Genomic DNA, 26,060 nt, shown 5'->3' on the forward strand with positions numbered 1-26,060 from the left:
ATCTTTTCTGCTCTTCTGGCTCTCTCTGGTGCACCTTTGAGTCTCACAGAGCCCCTAAACAGGGTTAACACCCACATGTCTTCCCACTAAACCCTTGGATCCAGACATAGAGCCTGTACTGCCTCCAGTACAAGTATCAAGTCCAGCCCCACAGTCCATGCCAGACCCTGCGGCATGGACACCCATTGATGACCAGGCGCGAACACCCGTGTTAGACACAGAAATGATGTCAGCCCGAGCTTGCACTAAGATATAAATTCAGTGCAACCAGTTATCATGCTTCCTGGCTCCAACCAGACACCCCTATCATTAATGACTCAACTTGCTTTTGGCTCTGACTCTGATCCTACCCATAACAGAGAGCAATTCTGAATATGGATGATGATGGCTTGCTCCCCCCTTATTATACTGATGGTGCCTTATACCCACTTACAAAATCCCAACCCGGCATGCCTACGTCAGTTTTCTTCGGAGAACTTTTCCACGCCACAACGCGGAGCCATTACAAACAAAAACTGCGAGACTATGGGAACAGTGTGCAAAAAAATCAGCTAAACAGAAAGGGAACTCACTAGAGAGGTGAAGCTTTATAGTTTATTTCTTTGCTCTGTGGACAAGGAGGGGGGTGGTTTTGGGAGGAGGGTGGGGTGCGGGTTTTTTGTTGTTGTTTTTTCTTCATGTTTCATAATCAATACAGCATGCAACCGCTTTTTAGCCTTTAAGATGCGGCCGGCCCGGTTGGGTTGTAGGCGGTTTGCTGTGTTAACGCCCACAGTTGGAGCATCTCTTAGCCTTGTTTACGCTACTGAATTGTCCTCGACTGGCTTGTGCCTCTGCAGGCACCGGTTGCTGTACTCGATGCAATGTTTTCCTTTGTTGCTTAATAAAAAAGATTTAATACTAAACAGAAAGGGAAGAAACGAATTGTGAGGAACCGCACCATCCAGAATAGTGCCAGGTGCAATGCACCAAAAGTCCTGGAAGGAAAGCACAGAGCACAGCTACTGCTAAGCAAGCCTGCAAACAAATACTACAGCCTCCCCCGGGGCAGAAAGCATATGAAAAATTGCACAGCAGACAAAGAAGTCTGCAACCACCGCTCAGAAGAGAGAAGGGCACCAAGGCCAGAACGAAAGAGCAACGACAATTCATCCAGAGACAACACCAGCAGAGAGAGACATCTCCTAAAAGAGCTAAGGGTCGAGACCGGCCAAGGGACCTCAACCCCAAGGACTGCAAAGGAGTCAGAAGTACAAGCAACAAAAGGAAGGAGGACACAAGCAAAACCCACACTGGAGACCAGGGCGCAGGGACGAAGAATACTCATGAAACCATCAACCAATCACCAGAAAGGAAGGAATGGAGCAAACAACAAGACGAGCATCCCCCTAAAGAGGGAGTAAGAAAAGGTATTCCCAGGAGACAACCACACAGAGGCAGGTGAGTGCAGAGGACCAAAGAAGGGTCCTCGGAGAACGGGGAGGAAGGGCGGGTCGTGAAGGAATCTGCGGCTAGATTCGTCTCTACCAGATACATCGTTACCGAAGGTAACTCGTACATCTGATAGAGACTACTAGCCGCAGATTCCTTAACATAGAATAGATAGCCTAGCCATACCCAAAGGGAAGGAGGGTCTGCGAGAGGATCGTCCAGCCTGAACAAACAAAGGGACCCAATAGGGGGTGAGTCACCGGGACAGGGAGAATAGCCCAGTCCCCCAAAGCAGACCTCGCTACCTTGGAGGAACACTGACCCCACAGGGGATACGTCATGAGGACAAGAGAGGAAGCCCAGCCCCCACCAAGCAAAAGGAAGCATGGACAAGGCGAAAGGGGGGCAGTGCACCCCAAGCCCAGTCAAGGTACCAGAGACCGCCGCCAGTAGCCCCAGAGGTACAGGCAGCGCAGAGGAGTACCGGGGAAGAAGAACCACCCGAAGACTCCAAGGAGAAGAGGCAGAAGACAAAGGCCTCCACCTGCAAACACATACAGTGAAGAGGGCAGCCGAACCTATCACAGCCTGAAGTAGACAGACACGACAGAACGGCGCCTCAGTCAATAAGGGCAGGCACGAAAAGAAAGACCTAGTTCTCACAAGGCTCCAGCAGAACAAGAAGCAGGAGCGCCAAGGCCCCCGGCCGCAGACCAGAAGAGCAGGCAGGCGAAGCTGGGCTGGGCGCTGACAAGCGGCACCAAACTGAACACCCAGGCTACGCCGGGTTCAAAACAAAGGCAATGCCAGAAAAAATCTTGAATGACCCCTAGAAGGAGACTGCTCCGGGCAGAACTGATCCACGCAGAAGTACGACTAGCCGGAAGATAGGAGGAGAAACAAGTAGGATGGGCCAAGCTGTCAACACAGGAAATTATCCATTCTGGAACACCAGACAGGGGACCAAGCCAAACGGCGGACAAAAGGGCAAAAACACTGCAGATGGCCAAGCCACGCCCAGGCAAGAACAAGAAGCCGCACCAGCGGAATACAGCAACACCAGGAGAGGCGAGGAACCCCCAAAGGGGAGTCCACACCCTCCCAGCGTAAGACAAAGCTATACAATAGCTACAAGTACCCCACTTAGGGTATGACACGTCTCAAATAAATTATAGGGAACCACTCTTAGGGAAGAAAATCCTGCATCAGAGAACAAAACCCGAAAACCTGCGGCAGAAACCACAGAAGGCTTAGTAATCAGCCGAAAAGTACAGTCTTGCCAAAAAGGGGCTGAACCAGCAGCCAACTAAAGAGAGGGGCCAACCAAGGGACCCTGAAGGCACAGCAAACCACACAGAAAGTGTAACAGTCACTCCAAACACCAGATTCCAGGAGCAAGTGGGATAACACCTCCCACCAAGTCCCAGAGGATCTACAGAGGAGGAGGAGGAGGAGGAGGAGGGGGCCTGCAAGAAGACCACATGAGTGTTAAACAGAAGGACCCCATCAAAGGGCAGGTCAACCAGACGTTCCCTAATATTTTCAGGAAAAACAGCATCACGTAGCCAAGCATGGTGACTGAGAGCCACAGAAGTGGCCATAGCACGGCCGAGAGCATCAGCAACATCCAAGGCTGCACGAGGAATAAACGCGGCCAACTCCCTACCATCCAACGTATGGCTCCGCAGATCAGCACGGGCACCCTCATGGGAGACATGAGAAAGAAGGGACTCCACAGAGCCCCTCAGGCTGGAAGTAGCCCTAGCCAACACACACAGAGTGTTGAGCGCCCGCAAGGCAGCACTGGAAGAAGCAGAGACGTAACGCCCCCATGAATCCTACTACCGGGCATCTCAAGACGGAGGGAACACCACCACAGGCATGGACAAAAAAGCCATCCGTAGAATAGAACCTTGAGTGGAAGGGTGGAAGGAAAGGCAGACAGGGTTGTACGGAGCCAGACGGTGACGATGCAGGAGCGGCTGAGGCACCAGATCACCCATGGCAGGGCGCCCCCAAGCCCCCAGAAGAGAATTATGGAGCGACGCTTCAAAAGGAACAGCTCCCGTACCCCAGAGCCCTGGTGGAGAACTTCCAAAAGGTTATCTGTAGGAAATGGAGTGACAGGTTCACCCATCTGCAGAATGCCAGCGGCTGTGGAAATAGCCCGAACAAAGGCTACCCTGGCCTCAGTAGGACGTAGCGGAAGAGAAAGTAATTCCTCCGTGGGCGACGGCTGCAGACTGAGCCGTCCATCCCCAAGTCCAGGGGGAAGCGGCCAGCCCCGGAATAATGGGGGATCCACAGATGAGTGGGGAACCTGAGGGGTCCAAGGGGAAGTAGGGGAGGCCGGTGGTAAAGTCAGACGCAAACCACGGAAAGAAGAGTTCAAGGATTTAGGCCATGGGGACGGCGAGAAACCTCCCAGAAAGATGCCAGTGAAAAGGCAACAATGTGGCACCCTGTCTCCGGGAAAGAAAGCACCAACAGATGACAGACCTCTGGAGAGGAAGGAACCTCAGGAGACGAATTAAGAACCCCAAGCCGGCATGGCTCCGTGGAGTCCGCCACAGGTGCTGATCGACGTCAATCAGCGCCGGAGTGGGCATTTGCGGCGCAGGGTTGACCCCTGCCACCACATGCTCCCCAGGAGAATGGGGCAGGTTCGAAGCCGGTACGGCGAAAGAGCGGCGCCGAAAAGGCACCGGTTCGGCCTCAGACGGGGCAGCCGCCCACATCAAGGACCGAGGGACTCGGAAAAGCACCCCAGGTCCCAGCCTCCACCTGTGACTCCGCCGGAGCCGGGGAGGAAGGCTCCCAGAGAAGGCTCGGCCTCTGTCGAGGCAGCTGCCTGCTCAGAGGACCGAGGAGGACTCGGGGCCCAGCCCGGAGTCCCGGCGATCTACTGCGACACCACAGGGAGCCCCATAGGGATTTGTGGCGAGGAAGGGACACCAGGTGCCGAAGAGGGGAGCCCTAAGGACTACACCTCGACTACACCACCCTCCTACCACCTAAAGCCAAAACCGCCAGGGCTGGAGCCGCTGACGACGATTCCGCGGAAGTCCCCGCGCGAGGCAAGGGATCCGCGGGCGTCTAAGGAGGTGGAGGAGGGGCCAAAGAAGCCTGCAGAGCCGTAGCGTAGGCCATAGTCGCCCCAATGCCGGGAAACGGCGGGTAGGAATGTGACAGGCTGGGGCGCACGTCCAGAGGGGAACCGGCGCCCACCGCTGAAGGAGGACAGGGCCTCAGAGATAAGTTGAAGGACCTACCATTCGGCGAGCAACGCCCTTGGGGCTGTGGTGAGGTACAATGTCGCAGACTGAACCGGCGGTTCCTGGCCTCCGAGGTAGGGGACGGACACTGGGACGACACCGACCTGGACAAGGGGCCGACAGCAATTTCATCCTGTGCTCCCGCCGTCACTTAGGCTTAAGGTGCTGACAGGCGTTGCAATCCGTTGAGTTGTGGTGCTCGCCCAGGCACCATATGCAAATCAGATGAGGGTCCGTCGCCGACATGGGACATGCACAAGAGGTACACGTCTTGAAGCCCGAAGGCATTCGCACACTGTTCCACAACGCCAAAGAGTCAAAAAGAAAAGAAGGCCTGAAAACAGGCCAGGACACAATCTGGATTCGCATTGCACGCGGAAAAGAGAAAAAACTGACGTAGGCGCACCGGGGTGGGATTTATGTATATTCGCTGACGTCAGGGACGCGGACGACATCAGGGCGGAGTCACACGGTGCCGTCCCGCCGGCGTGCTTTATGCTGTGGCAAAAAGTTTTTGGGATCCAGTCTCACTCCTGGCGATAATTCTACTTTAAGGAATCTGTGGCTAGTAGTCTCTATCAGATTAATTGTAACAGGAAGCATACGGCAATGCAGAATAAACTCTGTGACATTACCGTGGAGAAGCAAATGATGCACCCTGCACTCACTATTGATTGGTGGATCACAACAGGCTGGTTGCAGCAGGAGCCAATAAAGAACTAGGTGAAGAATACATTGTACATTGCAAGAGCCCATCGCAGTGGAGCATCAGTTCAATTGTTTGGATAATACCTCTCAGTTAGTAAACCCTCATAGGAGCAAGTGACTCAAATGGAGCCAGAGTAAAGACCTGTGGCTGGCAACATATCTGGCAAAGACATCAGAGATGTGTTTGAGTTGTGGCTTTGTAGGATCATTATTTAAAGTCAAACGAGGGATAGCAACAATATGAAAAACATACTTTTTGAGAGGGACAGGGTCAAATGCTTCGAGAGGAAGCAGATATTCAGAGAATCTAGTGCTCCAGAACCCGGATGACATTTAGTTCCGAAGGGGTATGCTGGCAAACCATCTGAAATTGGAGCATTCACAAAATAGGCTCTAGAATGTAACTTTGTGATTGGCTTTGAAGATTGCTTTGGAAAAGAAAGGGAATTTTCACAATAGATCTGGCTTTAGAAAAGTGTAGAACTTGAACTATAAACTCCATTACACTAAGGGACTCAAAGAAAACTCTAAAAAAGTGATTTATCTTAACAAATAATTTAAGACCAGATATATCAGTTGAACTCTTCGGAAAACAAACTTGCTAAATGCCTTCCGATACTTGTACTGTATCCTCAGGTAAAAATACCACATACAGAGTGTTCACAATCAGAATCAGGTCCACAAAACCAACAAATGTCCAGGACCCTGTGCAGAGCTTTACAGCTCACTTCAGAATTTGCCTATGGTCAAGAGTTGTTCAAGTAATGGAGTAACTGGATTCTGAGTTTTGGCTCAGAAATGTACTACTGATAAGAAACACAACATTTCCTATTTCTGTAATGTTTGTTATCATTAATAGTACTTTTCAAAGCATGATTCAGATAGTTAACATTCAGACGTTATATATTAATAAACAACTTTTGAAAGACACCAAATAAACTGTCCACTGAATACTTCAGCATGTATCACCCAAATATGGACCTAGGAACATTTCTAGATTATGACAGTAATAAACAAAAAGCTCTGTTTTACAATGACCATCAAATCTGTAATCTTTGAATACAGAAGTAGGTACAAGTCACTTCATGGATAAAAAAACCTATATCTAGGTCTACGAACAAACACCAGTAAGTTTTAAGTACTGCTAATGTAATGTAGCATTCCAACACTTTGGTTTTATGTAGGGTTGGATCATTAGAACTTTTTCCAATGAAAGTATGTGCGATTTTGCAGAGATTTCTGTGTGCTGAGGATACCTATAATATTTTTTGTGTAATAAGCCAGAATCATAAAGTGACGTCAAAAGAGGGAGCAAATAAACTGGATTAAAAAATGAATAAAGTTTAATAACTGTATACTTAATAAACTACAGTACAGTACATGTTACTCCGATTCAGATGGTGCTCACCTCTCAAAATAGTGTGTTTTTGTTTGTTAACGTGCTCATAATTTCAATCAAGTTAAATTTTCAGAATAGATTACGGAAAAGGGACAGAGAAAGATCCAGCCCTAATAATTTGCCCAAAGAAAAATGCCCACTTGAAAATGGTTTTGAAACATGCAATGTTGAGTGACCCCAAACACCAAAATACCTTCACTTTTGTCGGGTGATGACGAACCTAAGACACAGAACAGTAACTCTCAGTATGCAAGTCTTTTAGTAATTCCAACCTAGTTATTTTTTTAAAATCATTTGCCCTCTCTAATGCAACATGTGCCGGAATAATAAATGAATACGTACGTTGTGACTGAGACACCAATTTCGTCCGGCTCCGTCCTCTTGAATCTGTTTTCGGGGTTGAAATTCCAGTAGATGCTGCTGAAAGTTTTGTCCTTATGCGACCTGCAAAAAAATTTTTAAAAATCAACAATTACAGTGCTTGGAGCTTAGGAAGGAAATGGAATTCCCACAGTGAATCTGTGGCTCTATTTATCGAGTCAGCTTATTTATGAAGAAAGTAAGACTTGATGTACAAAGCCATTTTGTGGTTGCAAAGCTTGCTATTTACATAATCACAAGATCTGCGACTGCAAGATGGTTATTTGTTATACATCAACTGAATTTGGAAATTCGTAAACAGGTTACTGAACTACAAAATAGGTTTAGATAGCCATAACGCACAAGTTACTTACCTTCGGTAAAGATATACCTGTAAGAAACATTAGTAGTGATAGATTCCTTACCTTAGAATTACCCCCGGGCGTCAGACTGGATCTGGAAAGTTTTTGGTCAGCATTACCCCTGCGCGTTGGTAGGCGATGTCGTGCGGCTTCGCGTGCGTCGCTGGCGCCGGGATAAAGTCGCTGGAGCTACTTAGACGAGCCCAAGCGCGCTGACATCAGTTGTGTACACAACTTTCCGCGCAATGAACGCAGAGCCATGCACGAAACTGACCACTGGTGCCATGAAACTAGGACTCTGAAAGGGATGACCTTCAACCTAGAAATCAGTTCGCAGAACGGGGAGGATGGTTGGGGCGGTAAGGTATCTATCACTACTAATGTATCTTACAGATATATCGTTACCGAAGGTAAGTAACTTGTGCATCTGAAAGTAATACATAGTGATAGATTTTCTTACCTTAGAATAGATACCCCAGCAATCCCAACCCCGGTGTTGGGTCTGCGAACCAAGATCACACCAGAAAGTCCTGGAGAACAGAACGGCCAAAGAAGTTGTCTCTCCGGACTTGGCTGTCCAGGCAGTAATGATTGGTAAACGTGTGCAGCTAAGCCCACATAGCTGCCTGACAGATGTCATGCAACGGAATTCCCCATCACAAAGCAGTAGTGGCTGCCGTCCCCCTAGTAGAATAGGCACGTAGCCCCACCGGAGCCTCCTTTTTAGCCAAAGAATAACTAGCCTTAATGCACAGAATGACCCACTGAGAGATGGTCCGCTTGTGCACGGCCCGACCTTTCTTGGCGCCCACGTAGCCAACAAAGTGCTGGTCATCCACCCGGAACTGTTGGTGCCGTTCAGATAGAAAGAGAGCGCACGTTTTGGGTCCAGGCGGTGGAGCCTCTCTTCCTCTTCTGAGGGATGCGGAGGTGGAAATAAGGTGGTCAAATTGATGGTCTGCCTGATGTGAAACACAGTGACAACTTTTGGCAGAAAAGATGGACTAGCCCGCAGAACAACGTTGTCGGGATGGACTGAGAGAAATGGAGGGTAAGAAGAAAGAGCCTGGAGCTCACTCACTCTTCTGGCAGAGGTGATGGCCTCCAGGAAAGTAGTCTTTGAAGTGAGAAGACGAAGAGGACAGTTGTGAAGAGGCTCAAAGGGAGCACACATCAGATAAGCTAGAACGGGGTTCAAGTCCCACTGAGGCATTATGAAAGGAACAGGAGAGAAAAGATGAGTAATGCCTTTTAAGAATCTATTTACAACAGGGGAATTGACTATAGAAGGCTGGTCTGGAAGCTGTAACAAGGCTGAAATGGCCGAGAGATAGCCCCCGATAGTGCCCAGAGCCCTGCTGGGCAAAAGAAAGTAGAAAGAGGAGGACCTCTGAAAGAGCGGCAGAAAGGGGATCCACAGCCTTTGCTGTGCACCATGCCATAAATGTATTCCACCTGCAGGCATATACCGTTTTAGTGGAGGGACGCCTTGCTGCCAAGATGACATCACAAACTTCAAGAGGCAGGTCAAAAGACGTCAAATGCCGCTGCTCAATCTCCAAGTAAGGAGGTGGAGGCTGGACAGGTTTGGGTGGAGGACCCTCCCCTGCTGCTGCGACAGAAGAACCTCCCGAAGAGGCAGACAGAGCGGGAGATCGATCGCCATGCTGAGTAGCTCGGGATACCATACTCTTCGAGCTAGGTCCAGAGCCACAAGAATGACTTGGGCCCGGTCACGCTTGATCTTCCTCAGCACTCTGTGCTATAGAAGTGGTAGAATTGGTATAGGCAGAAAGACGTATAGTAGACCGCAACTCCACTCGCAACGAAAAGCGGCGCCTAGCGAGTGCCGCCTTGGAAATTCCAACTCGCAGAACTGATGACATTGCACGTTCTCTTCGGTGGCGAATGGATCTAACGAAGGCTCTCCCCACTGCCGAAAGAGACCTTGCGCCACGTCCGAGTCCAGATGCCACTCGTGATCCATCATGCACCAGCGGCTGAGTTCGTCCGCCCTGGCATTCAGAGAACCTGCCCGGTATTCAACCACCAGGGAAATGCCCTGATGTTCCAGCCATGTCCAGAGGCGCAGAGCCTCCTGAAATAGGGTCCACGACCCCACCCCGCCTTGTTTGTTGCAGTACCACATGGCGGTGGTGTTGTCTGTGAACACCTGCACTACTCACCTCATGACAGAGGGAAGGAATGCCTTCAGTGCAAGTCGGATTGCCCGAAGCTCCAGGAGGTTGACATGGAGTCTGGACTCCGCCGGAGACCAGAGGACTCTGATCTCCGCCTCTCCCATGTGGCGGCCCCATCCCAGGAGGGAGGTGTCCGTCACCACTGTATGCTCCAGTTGGGGAAGGGAAAGGGATCTGTCATTAACCCAATCGTAATTTGTGAGCCACCACTGCAATTGTTGTGTAGTGTCCTCCAAGATCTGGACGTGAACGGACAGGTTTCCCCGGTGCTGTGCCCACTGGAACTTCAGGTCCTACTGCAGAGACCGCATATGCCATCTGGCATGATCCACCAGCAGGATACAGGAGGCCATCAGGCCCAGTAGTTGAAGGGTCACCCTGACCGAAACCTGGGATAGAGGCTGAAAGATCGGACTCATGCCTGAATATCCCAGACTCGCTGCTCAGGAGGATAAACCCGAAACTGTGCAGAGTTCAGAACTGTTCTGATGAAGAGGAGCTTCTGAGAGGGAATCAGGTGCGACTTTGGCACGTTGATCGAAAACCCCAGCAAATGCATGAGGTCGGCCGTAGTCTGGAGGTGGGAGACGACTGCCTGGGGCGAGCCCGCCTTCAACAACCACTTGTTGAGATAGGGAAAGACTGGAACCCCCGATCTGCCCAGATGAGCTGCGACCTCTGCCATCACTTTGTGAACACCCGAGCAGCACGGGTAAGGCCGAAGGGGAGCACAGTAAACTGAAAATGCTTGTGGCGTACCGTGAACCGCAGGTAATACCGGTGGGCCGGCAGGACGGATATGTGGAAATAAGCATCCTGCAATTCCAACGCTACAATCCAGTCTCCAGGGTCGAGAGCAGACAAGACCTGAGCAAGCGTCAACATCTTGAACTTCTTCTTCTGGAGGAAGCTATTGACGTCCCTTAGGTCCAAGATAGGACGCAGGCCCTTGTCCTTCTTGGGGACCAGAAAGTAGTGGGAATAACAACCAAGACCTACTTATGGGCCAGGAACGCGCTCGATGGTCCCCTTGGCCAAGAGGGCCGTGACTTCCGGCTGAAGAAGCGCAAGATGGTCCCCCGACATGCAGTGGTACCGAGGTGGCATGGCTGGAGCGGTAGTCTGGAAGGGGAGGGAGTAGCCCCTATCTGCAGCACCCGCTTGTCCGAAGGGATGTTGCGCCAGAAGGGGGAGATGATGGTGTATTCTGCTGCCCAGTGGCGTTTGATGGGCCTGAAAGGTCGGACTAGGAAATCTTTGAAGTGGATGCCGCAGGGGTGGAGGTGGACTGACCCACCCGCTGGCCCCCAGAACCGCCTTGGCGGTTCCCACGTCCGCGGGGGTGTGCTCAGGTTGTTGCTGCACCGGCCTGTGGATCTGGAATGAACATGTTGGGGCACCCCCTCCGTGGCCACGAAAGGAGCAAAAAGCAGAAGGTAGAGGAGGCTGAGTGGCCGAGAGACCCAAGGACTTGGCCGTAGCCCGTGAATCTTTAAAGTGTTCCAACGCACTATCCGCTTTGTTGCCAAAAAAGGCGAATGCCATCAAAGGGCATGTCCATCAAGGTGTTTTGGATATCCCCTGAAAAGAACTTAGTTGCGTCCCTCCCATCTGCAATTGCTTGGGCGAGTACTGTCTGGGTCTCCTCCGGACAGTTAGGAAGCATCTGCGCTACCGTGTCGAACACAGAGTGGGAGTAATGGCCCAAGACGCATGCAGTGTTCACCGACCGCAGCCCTAAGCTGGCAGATGAAAACAGCTTCTTGGATTCCCTATCCGGAGGTGCAGAAGGGAATGCGCTCTGGGATGCAGAGGCTTGGACAACCAAGCTCTCAGGGGTGAAGAATTGGTTGATAAAGAGGGGTGGTCGCCTGAAGCCGGGCAATGGCGTCGGGCCACTTTCTTGTCCACAGGAGCCCCTGTGTTCTGCCTAGACCAAGTGCCCAAAAGAACATCAGACAGTGCATCATTAAAAGGCAGCAAGGGCTCCGAAAAGGTCGCCGCCGGTTGAAGCACTTCAGCCAGGAGGTTAGTCCCGACGGCCACTGTAGGGAGTTTGAGGTAGCGAGCCTCGGCCGCCTTACGAAACACCACTGCATAACTTGCTCCCTCCTCCGTAGCCACAGAAGGAGGAGACAGCATGCCAAGGTCAGGCGAGATGTGAAGACCACTGGCATCCCCTAAATCCTCTGCCTAATCCGGATCATCACTATACTGTTGTGCGAGAGGGTCCACAGACCCCTCCCAGTCCTCCCCTTTCTCTGAAGTCTGTGAAACAGGCTGAAAATAAGGAGGACGGACATAGGGGTAGAAAGGCCCCATTGGCGTCAGAATCGAAACTGAGGTAAAAGGCCTCGAAAAAGCTCAGTCAAAAATTGACTGGAGGAACTTGCTCTTTCCGGATCTGCGCTTGCTGGTGCGGCGAAAGAAAGAACTGACGTCAGCGCACGTGGGCACGTCTAAGTAGCTCCATTTACATCATCCCGGCGCCAACGACGAACAGGAGCCGCACGACGACTCCTACTGACGCCCACGGGTACTGCTGCTGAAAAACTTTCCGGATCCAGTCTGACGCCTGGGGGTAATTCTAAGGTAAAGATTCTATCACAACGTGTTTCTTTCAGATATATTGCTATTTGAAAGGGAATAGGTGTGTTAAATGCCACTAGCGGACTGCATCCCCTTTTGTACCATCCACTACAGTAGTAGTGCAAAAATGGCTTCAGGCCCACCAGTATACAATTATCGATTTACAAATAGTGATTCTTTAGGAGATTTATTAATGTTTTGCAACCGTAATCAGGCCACAGACCACTGAAAAGTTACTGATTCTCGAGCTGGGATGATAACACATTCACAAAATGGAAGAGGTCCTGTTGGGGGACTCTTCTCCTTTGCTAATGCAAAAAAAACGGTAGGAGTCCGCGGGAGCACTTCCAACTATCAAAAGAACTTAAAAAAAATAATAATAACTTTTCTATTTAAATGCAGTGCTGTTCCCTTTACGGAAAATAGGCTGCACAATTGTAGTAAGTTTCAATTCATGACCTACCTCATGAATACTGATGACATAGGTTGGATTGCATCTCACTACATTTCAGAATTTTGTGAACCGGCCTAATAATGTATAGGTTGGTTCGAAAAGTTCTTATCCATTCACAAAAAGTCGTTGTGCAGTTTATAATAACTTTTTGCAAATGGCAATTTAGTACACCAGGTCCATAATCTCTTGAGTCTCCTGAATACAGCGAGAAATCAAAAATAAATCTATGGCTAAATATTTTATGAAGCTCCCTAACTACACAGCACTCGAGTGTGGTTCCTGGATCATTGCTGACTGGACCCAATACACTACAGTGTTAACTATACACTAGAAAAGAGTAAATATATAAATAAACAGAGACCATTTAGAATACAATGGAGCCTAGTAATACAACAGGTGTAGATTATATGATCAGCTATGTTTCTTTACGCTAAAATAATGGCGGAGACATATAGCTAATACCATTAAGTCAAACATTAATAGGAAGAATATTGGGTAGGCAGTGACATAACAAACACATGCTTCGTCCAAATAGAATGACACATTTGATGACAATTATTGTGGTGAAAAGGACAGGCAGCAAAGGAACACATTCTTCTAATCAGCTAGTATTTGTAAACTCTGGACATCCACACAAATGCTTATGACCAAAACCTCTTGTCATGAATCTATTTTTCTGCAATTAATTTAATAATCAATGCATAAAAAAATGGCAGAGCTTCTACTCCTTTGTGCTTATCAGGAAACTCCAGGAATAGCTTTAGCATTTCCCTGGACTATAGAAACCACTTGTATCAGCCTCTAAACCCCCGCCACAACCACCACCACCACCCGAACCCATGCACTAGTTGTTCAGGTGGGATGCTTTGCTGTTGATCTAACGGGGTAAGGCAGAAAAGGCTTTAGTGTATAATGACCAGAATATAGCATTGCCATCGACTTCATGACTCAAATGTCTCAAGTAACTGGTTTAATATACTGACAAAGTACAGGGATTTTTGGTTCACTCACTGGAATAGTGCTAGGAGTTGCTTGCACTGAGCTCTCTTTCAAAACACTGCTGTTTGGAAAAGGATGTTTTCAGAGGAGAAAATTTGTACTTTAGCCATACAAATGAAAGCAGCAGAAGATTTCTCCCTTTGCTGTCTTTTTTCACGAAATGGGCCCTATATAGAAGGGACATCCTACAATTATTGTTAATGGATGATAAAACATTTTCTTTAGAAACCAGAGAGTTGCAGAAGGGGCAAAATAGCTCCAACTGTCTGAGTTCTTTCGTGATTTAACCTAAGCAAAATACTGCCCAGAATTGCAATAGGAAAGGTTATGCAATGAAAATCTTTGCCCCACGTATTTTTCTGGATTTGGAGTAGAGGTCAGATGCTAAAGCAAGATTGCCTTCTCTGTGTAAAGCATTGTGCCATAGCTAGTCTCAAAATGAGAGAGCATTAGAAATCTCCAAAGTCAGTATTACAATTTGTTTTGAAATTTAAATGCTTGATGAACGGTGCAAAAGTAAGCCAGGTGAAATTTTCTGGTTTATGGAAAGCAGCAGGTAATGGTTTTTAGTTGGTATCACAAAAACTATATTGTCCATGTTTGTTTGAAAACCTTATTTACAGGTTCCCAGAATTTCATCTGAGTCCAGTGTATGATGGAAACATTTATAAAGCTCTACCTTCCATTATCGAAAGGCATAGCAATTGTCATATTAACATTTTACTGTGCGTTATCCAGCAATAGCAATAAGAAGTCATGAATCTATTAATGTGGCTGGGAACAGCACTGCATGTTTAGCCAATGAGTAAAGAGCAACAGTACCAAGCTGAGCTAATTGTGCCACTGTACTATTTGAATAGTGCTTGTCACTCGGTATTGGATTCAAAGCTAAAATAGCTTTTGGGATCTGATGAAGCTGGAGTACACTCCTGTAAGTAGGAGAACCACTACAACGTTTTCAACACTTTCTTTCAATGTCAATTGTCAAGAAAGGACTGGGTAGGGGCATCCTCTCATTTGGTATAATTTAGGATGCCTACCTAAAAGATCTGGGGTGAGCTCCCCACACCTGGGACCTGCAGCCTGAATAAAGGCCACCAGATCAAAAACAAAACACAGTACCAGATGACTTAGTATGTTTAGGCTTGTACACCTTAGAAGATGAGGAGGGCTATCATTTCTGGTCTCCATAAGAACTATGTGCAGCCTCTGCAGACAACGAATTGCCTTTATTTTGAGGCAACTGCATGTCTGATCAGGAAAGTTTATACTTCTACATTGAATCATATGAACCCAAACAGGATCTTAATAAATTAGCCTGACAGATGTTTGAGAAGCTTTGTTATTGGGAAGCAGCCCTTGGAGTGAATTCAAAGGTATATATTTTAACAGCCTAGGGTGATCAAAAAGGAACAAAAGAACTGTAGTACATAAAATTCTCCAGGTCGACCGTAGAAAACAAAGTTTAGAATGTAAACAATCTAAGTATTACTAACTCTTCATTGTGGAAGAAAGATAGGTCTAGATTATCAGTTAAAGTGCAAATGTCAGGGCGTGGCCAAGATGGCGGGCTGAGCGGTCGCACTTGCCGAGGGCTCCCGGACCCCTGAATTCCTGCACCGCTCGGAACCGCTGATTCCCCCCGGATCACGCGGCCACCGAGCCTGGTGCTTGCGGTGGAGGTGTGGAGAGCCTGCTGAGCCTGGTTGGCGCCGTCGGGGACGAGATTTTGGCCGGTGTTGCCCAGATCGGACCCCGCTGTACGACCCGAGTGAGAGCTGGAAGCCGCGAGTCTCCCGACCCTCGGAGCGCGACGGGGCGATCAGCCTCTGAGGTGTGAAGCCCGCTGTGGTGCATGTGCTGTTGGAGTGGGATTCGGCGACGACTCCGCGCGCAGCCGGGAGCTGTCCAGCAGCGGCTGTACGGAGCGGAGCGGAGCGGAGGTGCAGAGCGGTAGCGGAGTCGGTGCCACCTCGCTACGCCAGCCCGTGGCTTGACGAGGCCTGCTGGAGGAGGTCGCCTCGGCTGGTTATCTGTGCGGAACTGGGGACCGAGTCTCCCGAGACTGATCTCACCCTGCAGCAGCGGACCCCGGTGGCTGTTGCGCTGTGACCTAGCCCCCTGGCCGGATTTCTGGTTCTTGGGACGGAGAAGGACAAAGGGTCTCCATCTTGGGCGTTGCCCCCACGACACTACTGAGCGGCCATTTTGTGGAGTTCGGCCGGGCAGCTCATCCCTCCTGGCGCTCTTTGCGACCACTCCCGGCTGGCATATAGCCGCTTTCTCTGCTGTTCAGCGAGCCTCAGTGTCCGTTCTCGCTCTACAATGTCGAATACCAGGGGACAGCGAAGAGGCGACCGGACCTTGCCGGAGATGCTGGGACGGGGCGCCCTGCGCAGCGGAGGTGCCCAACCGGCCGCGACCTCCCCGGCACCAGCCAGGGGGGCAGAAGGTGGAGAGCCCCCGGTGACGAGGTCCTTTCTCGAGTCCCTGTTTAGCTCCCTGAGGGAAGACTTCCAAGCACTCAAGAATGAAGTGGCCGGGGAGGTCCGCGAAGTGAGGAGAGAGATGGACTCCCTGGGGGACCGGGTGAACACGGTGGAGGAAGCGGGCCACTCCAGGGATGAGGAGATCACCCATCTGCAGCAGGAGGTCCTGCGGCTCCGGGAGCAACAGATTGAGCTACAGGCCCACGCCGAGGACCTTGAAAATCGGTCCAGGCGGAACAACATCCGGGTCCGCGGAGTGCCGTCTGGTGAGGAGGGTGAAGACGTGACGGCATATCTGGTGGCCCTCTTCCGAGCGATCCTGGGAGAGCCGGAGGACTTTCGGATTCGCATTGACCGGGCGCACCGGGTGGGTCGCCCCCGCAGGGCCACGGCGCCCGCCCCGGACATTTTGGCCTTCCTCCCGAACTTTCCTTTGAAGGAGCGGATCCTCCGTGAGGCACGAGGGCAGCAGCCTTTTCGATTCCGGGACCATCCTGTGACACTGTTTCAGGACTTATCCACAGTCACGTTACAGAAGAGGAAATCCTTCAAGATCGCTACGGACTTCCTGCGGGAGCATGAAACGCAGTACTCCTGGGGGCACCCCTTCCGCCTGATCTTCAGGTGGAACGGTGTCTTACATCAACTTCGGTCCCTTCAAGATGTTTGCGCGGTGCTGGGCCTCACTGCAACAGACACGGATACCCCGGCCCCGCGACGGAGGCGCAGCAATCGTAACGGCTGGCAACGAGCTGAGGTGGGGGCCTCTCCCCCGGCGGAGCGCCCGGGCTCGCCTGCAATCCGGGCTGAAATGGCGGCTGCCATCCAGGAGGCCTCCAGAGTGGCGGCGAATGGCGAAGTGGCCTTGACGGCCTGAACTCACTCCGGGGGGAGTCTATTTTAGCACATTCTTATTGCAGGTGCGGGGTTTCGGGGGGTGGCACGGGAGGAAGGGCGAGTGCTGAAGGTGGTGGCTGGACGTCCACTAGGTTGACTTTCCACGGCCTTGCCCGTTTTGGGCCGGACTGGGACAATGTCTTTTTTGAAAAGTTTGAGAAGCGGGGGAAGGGGTTGGGGCGGACGGGTAGCTGTTTTGATTTTGGGACCTAGAGGGGGGGCCAGTAGCGGGGGGTGGTGTGGATTTGCTGGTGTAGGGGCGGGGGGGGGGTGTTTGGTCGTGGGGTGTTGGGGTTCGGGGACTGTACTGTGCCAATGGTTGATTCAACGTTGCTCTGTTTTGGGGTCTCGAAGGGTGCCTTCTGTGTTTGCTGACGGGGCTTTGCCTTTTGATATGTGCTCCCTGAACTCTCTCTTTGATGGCTCTTAAGGTGCTTACTCTCAATGTGAAAGGGCTGAATAATCCGGTTAAGCGGCGGGCAGTGTTATCCCTGTTGGAAAACTCACAAGCGGATATCTGCCTGCTGCAGGAGACCCACTTGCTGGCTAAGGACTGCTCGCGGATGCGAACCCCCAAGTTCCCCACACAGCTATTTTCCTCTAGCACTTCCAAGACGGCAGGGGTGGCCATTTTGTTTTCTAGAAGGTTCGGGGGCGAGGTGGTGAGCAAGGTGGCGGAGCAGAAAGGAAGACTCCTGGTATATAGAATCAAGGTGGGGGGCTTAGCACTGACTGTAGGCTCCGTTTACTGCCCCAATGATCATCAGGACCAATTCTTACACAGGGCCTTGGACGACGTTGCATTCACCTCTGATAGGCACATAGTGTTGGGGGGTGATTTGAATCTGGTTTTTGACGCGGCGCTGGATAGGTCTGTGCAGCGGCGCCAGCAGTTGGGTGAGCTTTCGGGCTCGATTCGAACTCGACTTGCGGAGCTGGACCTGCATGACATGTGGCGCTGCCTCCACCCCACCACCCGCGCATACTCTTATTTCTCACACGCCCATAGATCTTATGCGCGCTTAGACCACCTCCTAGTGTCGGGCCCGCTGCTTCTTTTGGCTTCGAATGCGGACATGGGGGTCCTTTCTCTTTCTGATCACGCCCCAGTTGAGGGCACTTTCACTCTTCCGCCGGTGGCTCGGTCGAGGGGGGTTTGGAGGCTCCGAGATACGCTTTTGCATAGGCGGTCGGTGGTGGATCAGATCAGGGCGGCCATTTTGGCTTTTCAGACCGTGAACGACAATGGGGACACTTCCCGTGCGACACAGTGGGCGGCCCTAAAGGCCGTGCTCCGAGGCGAATTTATCGCGATTTCCGCTGCCGAGAATAGGGACCGGCAACTTAAGAGAGATGAGCTCACCCAGCAGGTGAGGGAGCTGGAACAGGTTCATCACAGGACAGGGGCCCCCAGGGTGTGGAGGCAGCTGAAGGCGGCGCGGAAGCTCCTGGCAGCCCTAGACACGGATCGGGCGGAGTACGCAGTGCTCCGCCTGAAGCACAAATATTACACAGGGGGCGATCGGTGTGGGCGGCTCCTGGCTAACAAACTCAGGGTGCAGCACCAGCAGCACCGCGTGAAGGAACTGCTGGACCCGGCCGGAGGCAGAGTCACGACCGATGAACACATAGCGGATGTCTTCCGGCTTTTATGCGGACCTCTACTCCGGGGAGCCCCCTTCGGCCCAGGCTGAGGGGGACTACCTGGACTCGGTTCCGCTTCCGTCGCTGACTCAGGATCAGGCTCAGTATCTGGAGCGTGACATACGCATTGAGGAGGTGGTTACGGCGATATCCCGGCTCAAACTGGGCAAGGCCCCGGGTCCGGATGGCTTCATCCCGCTGTTTTACAAAACCTTCTGTCAGGAGCTGGCGCCTCTGCTGACTCGCCTTTTTAACTCCTTCGCAGAGCCGGGAGCCATCCCCTCCGAATTTCTCCAGGCCACGGTCTCAGTGATCCCTAAGCCGGGCAAGGACAGGACCGCCTGTGGGTCCTATCGTCCCATCTCGCTGCTGAACACCGATTTGAAGGTGTTCACCAGTATCTTAGCGGCACGCTTGGCGTTGCATCTCCCCGGCATGGTTGACTCGGACCAAGCGGGCTTCGTGCCCGGTAGGCAAACGGTAGATAATACGAAGAGGGTGACGCACATTCTCGAGAAGGCTTCTAGGATCCCTGGAGAGAGGATGCTCCTGTCCATTGACGCGGAGAAAGCTTTTGACAGGGTGCACTGGCCCTACCTTGAGAAAGTCCTGAGCAAATTCGGGATAGGGGAGAAGTTTCGTCACCTGATCTTTAACTGCTACCGGTTCCCATCTGCGGTGGTCCGGGTGAACGGCGGCAGCTCCCGACCCTTCCCCATTGAACGGGGCACGAGACAGGGATGCCCGCTCTCCCCTTTGCTCTTTGCCTTGTACATGGAGCCATTTGCCCAGAGGGTTAGGCAGAACCCTGACATTATCGGTGTCCAGATGGGCGGGTTTCGCCACGCGATTAGCTTGTACGCGGACGATGTCATTCTGACGTTGGATGACCCGCGGAGATCGCTACCGGCCTGTGTGGAGGAACTGAACTTATTCGCTGACGTGGCGGGCTTCAAGGTGAACCTGGGTAAGTCGGCCGCCCTGGACATCTCGCTATCTGCTGCCACTAGAGTGGAACTGCAGAGGCTTTACCCTCTGAGCTGGTCCAAGGACCAGATCCCGTATTTGGGGATCCTGCTGGCGCCCTCCCTCCCGGAGATGGTTAAGGCCAATTACGCAGCTCTAGGCACTAAAATCAAGGAGGAATTGGGCAGGTGGGATAAAGGCACGCTGTCGCTACTGGGTAGGGTGGCCGCAGTGAAGATGACCCTTCTGCCTCAGGTGCTTTACCTCTTCAGAGCATTACCGCTCCACCCTCCTGCGGGGTGGCTCGCGGAGACTCAGACTGCCATTTCGCGTTTCGTGTGGCAGGGCCGTAGGCCGAGGATCAAGAGGGGCATCGCTATGCTCTCGCCGGAATCCGGAGGGCTGGGGATACCGGATTTACGGAAATATTTTCAGGCCGCTCAGCTCCGATACCTCGTGGAATGGAGCCGGTGGGAATCTGATAAACACTGGTTGTTTCAAGATCAGGCGGTGGCGGGTAGGACGCTGCAGGAAGTACCATTCCTGAGGCGAGCCCATCGACCCCCCAATCTTTACGCGTCTTTGGTGACGCGGGTCCCGCTCCAGACGTGGGACTCGGTGGCTGCCAGATGCGAGTTGACTACCTTCCCCTCTCCCTTCACGCCGCTCATTGGCAACCCGGACTTCGGCCCGGGGCTGGAACGGGGAGCCTATGAACGCTGGCGGGTGGCCCGCTGCTGCACTCTGTACCACTTGTACTCCCCCGAGGGAGTTGTCTCCTTCCAGGACTTGCAGAGGGATTATGGCCTCCCTGAGACGGAACGCATGCGATACATGCAGGCGCGCCACTGGGCATTACAACCCCAAGTGCGCGACGCGGCACACAGGGAAATCACGGAGTATGAGCGTTGGTTAATTACTCGCACGTCGGACGCCAAACTGATCTCGGACCTGTATAGAATGCTGCAGCCCCCCTCATTTCACATTCACAACCCTGGTCGGGAACGATGGGAGCGAGAGCTTGGGCGCGAGCTGAGTCATAAAGAATGGGACAACATCTCCAACCGCGCGCGCCACTCGGCCTACCACACGGGTCTTACGGAGACCTTTACTAAAATCTCGACCTACTGGTACCGCACTCCGGAGAAACTGCACGAGATGGATAGGGCGATACCAGGGACGTGCTGGCGCAACTGTGGCAACACTGGTACACTGACGCACATACTGTGGGATTGCCCCCTGCTGGCTCCGTACTGGGAAGAGGTCCTGAGCGAGGTTGACAAATGCTTTGGGATAGAACTGCCTAGGTTCCCGGCCTATGTCCTGTTGGGGTTGCCGAATGGGTTGATGTATCCCCTTAGGTCCAAGAGGGGTAGACAGATCGCAATTGCGCTGGGGTCAGCGGTGCAGAATATTCTCATACACTGGCGCACCACAACACTTCCCTCTGTAGTTGGTTGGCTGCACAGATTGTGGCATGTTCTTGGAATGGAAAAGATGTCCTTGGTGGCCCTGGGGGTTACTGATACCTTTGAGGAATTGTGGGAGCCCTTTCACAGCCTGTTATGTTCTGAGTTTCGAGAGATTACCTGCCCTAGATATCTGCGGTTGTTGAGGCTGACGCCGCCGCCGGACCCGCCTGCCTGAGTGGGTGGGGTTGGTGTTGCATAGTATTGATTCATGGAGAGTTCACAGTGGCGGGGACTGTAGATGCTGGCACAGTACAGGGGGTGGGTCGGGGTATGGTAGTTGGGGGTTCAGTTTGGTTGGGTAGGTTTTTTGGAGCGGGGTTGTTTCCCCTCCCTTTACCCCCCCCCCCTTTTTTTTTTTTCTTTTTTCCTTCCCCATGCGTTCTTTCTTTTGTTCCTTCCCTCCTGATTTTTTTTTCCTCTCCTCATCCCTCCCCTCCCCTCCCCCTCCCCCCCCCCCCTCCCCTTGTCGTTTGTCCGTGCCCACAGGTGCTGAAGCTATGCTCCCGAGTCGGACGGAGCCTCTTACGAAATTGTAACTGTATTATTGTATTGGCTGTATGATGCGCACTGGTGCGCGGATCTTGTGGGTCACCTGTTTCTCACCCCTCTGTGTCCGATCCCACCCTGCTTCAATAAAATACTTTAAACCTAAAGTGCAAATGTCTTCAGGTCCTCGGACGTTCACTGCAGATGACAGATATGTTGGCAATGTAGCGCAAAACAGGTAAACTAATAAAGCTAGAGTTACCTTAAGCCAATGCTTCAGGAAAAAAGCCTCTACCGAAAAATGAGACCTGTGTTGCTGAAAGGTATTTAAAATGACTTTTTATAAAAACAATATAGTAAAAAAATAAAGCTTTTAATAAGGGAAATGCCTAATTTCATCTAAAGAGTTGTAGACAGAACACAGAATTCCAGACGATGTGTGCTACCTTTAGGTAAGCTTGTGTGGAAATTGATTTGATTGTGAATGGGTGAGTGCGTAGGTGAAATAAAAAGAAATGGTAGATTCTATACTGAGAATTTAGGTGTGATCGTTAGAGAGTTGCTGTCTTTATATAGTTGTATGTCACCACCTCTGGCTTTGCACATGTCCACTTTATCATTATTGCTTGTGGAACCATGCCGTGCATTACACAGGCAAACTGGTGAAAAAACAAGCTGCCAGACCCCCTTGTACTCAGGGGAACCTTACATTATTACAGCACCATAATTAGTAAGGAAAACAGTTTCAACAAAACATGTCCGAAATCAACACTTAGTGGATGTTGCATTGCTTTTAAGAAACGAGGAAGAATCTATTATAATTTCCTGAGACAAACTATAAGCTTAGTTTCAAGCATATTCTCCTTTCCAGTGTTATATTTTGTGTATAAAAAAACTGAATACAGTTTATGGCCTGTGCATGACCAACAAAGGTATAAAGTGTATGGCCTGAGGTGGGACAACATAAGAATAAACCATTATCATCCAAGTTCTTAAACCCATTCTCAGCAGGAGTGACCTCAAAACCCAACCTTAACATGCAGGATGAGAATTTTTTTAAACTCTCGATAGCCAGATTCGTCTAACTTCTTTCCGTTGGACTATTTTGCAGGAGAAACCGAAAGTTAAAACACTATGCAGATTTACATTAGAGAAGTATATATGTAAAGAAAGCTGTTAAATAATGAAGTGTCAAGCTTCTTGCAATATTGAAAACGGGTAGTGTTAATACACTTGGAAGTTGATCAGGAACAAGCATAACAAACCTTCAGAAAGCATGGGACAAAGTCTTAGACCTCTACAACAAGAGTCATTTTAGATGAAGATCAACGCTGCTTTTGAGGTCTCTGGACCCTTCTGAGATTTTAACTCAGCCACAGAACTGATCAGTGAAAAACAAGTATGGCAAACTAGGCGAACCAGGCCTGAAATGGGAACAAAAGAAAATGATAGGAGTTGGAGAAATGTGGTCATATCTTCCTGCTCTGCAAATAAACTTGATGGGAGCATTACATTATGGATGCCTGTGAATGGAGTTTCAATCACACTAAAGGCATCCATAAAAGAGCAGCTGTGTTGACTCGTAGAAGAAAAAATGATAACTACTGCGTTTGATATTTACTTAAACTGCAACTTCATGTTTTTCTATCCATGAGGTCACGATAGAGGTGGTTAAAGTTGTTGTAACCTCAAATTAAAATTATGTAGTTACTGAACAAACAAAACATTCAATGGCACTGCAGACACACAGATACAGATTTAAGATCTGAGCTATACCGTAACAACAGCTACACTGTGGGTGTTATCACAACAGGCAGCACTTGTGCACCTCTGTGCATTACTTTTGGTGCTGTTGTCTACAGTATGTGAAAGGTCTGGCATCAGAGGTTTATTACAGCCATGTGAATGCTCTTCATGAGGAATCATCCACAGATAAAAATTCCTATGGTGCTTCATGGCACATGAAAACAAGGTGAGATTCACTTGATAGAAATTCTCATATGTGCTGCAAGAAAAGATCGATTCAGACTGCAGCATAGAATGCAAACTCAAAAGGCTGTCTCTTCTCTTAAGGGCTAAATTATTTTTATCCAGTCTTAAGCCCTTCGCTGATGTCAGACGTTCATAATCCAACAAGTGTTTTTACGAAACACCCAAAATGTGACTTCAATGGCACCAAGGGTTTAAGGTTTGAACTATTTCCCAAAAAATCATAAATGTAGCAACAATAATGTCACTCAAAAAACTGGAACATATGTACTGCAAATGCACACACCAGTAACTTGATCGATTTATTGTTATGTTAGCTAGTTTTTATAAAACACAGTTTGTCTCTAGTCAGGTATTGGTAAGTAACATCCATTTGAGACAACTCAATACTATGGCTTAATGGAATGCTTGGCCAAAAAAGCAAGTTTTTGAGGTGGAAGAGAAATGGAGTAGAAGACGTTGATCACAGATAGGTGCATAAGGAATTCCAAAGTTTAGCTTCAGCAGCAGTAAATGATCTCCACCCCCATTCATTGCTTCCTAAATATTTAACTAACAATATGTTTTGGGAGGAAGATCTTAATACATGATTTGACACATTTTTAAAGTCTGTCACTAATGAACAAATGTGTGTTACATACAGTAAACAGCCGTATGAAAATTTAGCCAATCTTAACATAGAACTAGTTTGGAAGTGGTAGCCAATTATACTTTTGGAGCAATGGACTGGTATGATTGCTATGTAGAATAACATGAACCAAGCATGCTATCCTTTGCATGACCTGGAGTTTTCGTAAGGAGAGAGTTAGTGTTAGCATAGTCCAATCTTGATTCTATGAGTGCCCTTACTACTGTGTGTTTACAGGCAGTTGAGGCCAATTCATCCTCAAAATGTTCATTTGGTAGGAAAAAGAAGAGACAACTGAGTTTATCTGCATTACTAACAATAACTGATAGTCAAAAATGACACCCAGACGTTTGGCTGTTTTCCTGGACTTGGTTTAGTGACGATTTCAATTGCCCAAAAAGTATCCAGCAAGAGGTCACTGTAGCCATTGAATAACCTCAGTTGTTTCGCCTTTAAGTTTGAGTTTGCTGCTCTCCATCCAGTTTCAAATATTGTCTATGTAAGTAATGCATTATCATACTATTAGAATTCTTCTCATTGCAAGAACACTTAATGTGGATAATTAGAGAAAAGTGGAATATCAAAAGCCTACAAAAGATCCATTATTAGGCTTAGAGAAGCAAAATATAATTTTATATAAGTTAACCATGGACACAATGGGGGTTTCCGCATTAGTCACTTGGCCATGTTCGAAAACGTGAGAATACCCACTGAGCCGTCTTTTTTATGACAGTTTGGGGCAAAAAGTAATATGCTGCAGACTGAAAATCATTCTGATTTTATGCCAAAGAAATATTGACTCTCTTCTTAGTAAAAAGTCGCCATACACTGGCAGACTAATCTGAATCACTAGATAAGACAAAAGCATAAGTTTAGCCAACGTAAGTGCACATTGTTAAACACATTTCATGCAAATTGAACTGGGCAGATTTTTTACAGTGGCTAAATGCAAAAAAGTAGCAGAACTGTTCAGTTTGAGTGGACGATGGTGCAGTATGACGCAGAAAGAGTAAGGAGTGTGATGGCAAAGCTTTTTGTCTTCATCCATCGACAGGAAGAGTCCCTCCCTTATGTCCGCTGTGGCTGTCTCAGAACCACTCCTAGAATGTTTTTATTATTTTTATAATCAACTTAATTACATTAATACAGGGAGTACTTCCATCGCCACAATCAGTGAAATAAGTGCATTTGGATTCATAACAATGCATAATGTAATTTTGCCAAGACTCAATCATTTCACATCGACAGTCCATGATAAGATCACCACTTACCCCACACCCTATCATGTTTGTGAGGCCCGTTCATCACGATACCTCCAAGTTCCTGCACAAGTCCCAGTAATAAAGCGTGGGGTCAACTCAATGGAGCATCCAAATATGTTATGTTATGTTATGTTATTTATTTTTTGTATAGCGCACGGATGCCGCAGCTAAGAGGCGTCCCGGCGCTTGGAGAACTGAATAACACAACACATATGAGAAGGCGAAGGCAAGAAGACAGACTGTAGGCGTGGGAGTAGGTACGACCGTGACACCAAGTAATGGGGTTAAAGAGGGTTTTATTTTTATCGCTCTTGCGGGTTTGGACATCAACGTTTTCCTATGTCTAAGAGTTAGTCTCTCTCTTGCGAACACGCTGGGGTCCGTGGCGCTGGTGTTCTGGTCTCTTTAAGATGGTTGGTGCAAGCCTGTTCTCCCAGGGGTCTCCTCGA

The 26,060-nt window shown here is 49.6% G+C and overlaps 1 protein-coding gene across 48 annotated transcripts in view; it reads right to left on the minus strand.

Annotated features, from left to right (window-relative positions):
* Positions 1–26,060, minus strand: part of CLASP2 (cytoplasmic linker associated protein 2) — a 1,795,600-nt gene that overhangs the window by 767,081 nt on the left and 1,002,459 nt on the right. For 25 of the 48 annotated variants that reach the window (XM_086964693.1, XM_086964694.1, XM_086964709.1 and 22 more), the window contains 2 exons: positions 7,156–7,257; positions 7,007–7,033 (listed from right to left, as the gene is read on the minus strand). In XM_086964693.1, the coding sequence (XP_086820819.1) occupies positions 7,007–7,033; positions 7,156–7,257 (129 nt within the window). The remainder of the gene's footprint in view (positions 1–7,006; positions 7,034–7,155; positions 7,258–26,060) is intronic. The other 23 variants (XM_086964701.1, XM_086964699.1, XM_086964729.1 and 20 more) reach the window with 1 other exon arrangement.

The sequence above is a fragment of the Lissotriton vulgaris genome, chromosome 4_1 (genome assembly GCF_964263255.1).
Source record: "Lissotriton vulgaris chromosome 4_1, aLisVul1.2, whole genome shotgun sequence".
Lineage (NCBI taxonomy): Eukaryota > Metazoa > Chordata > Amphibia > Caudata > Salamandridae > Lissotriton > Lissotriton vulgaris.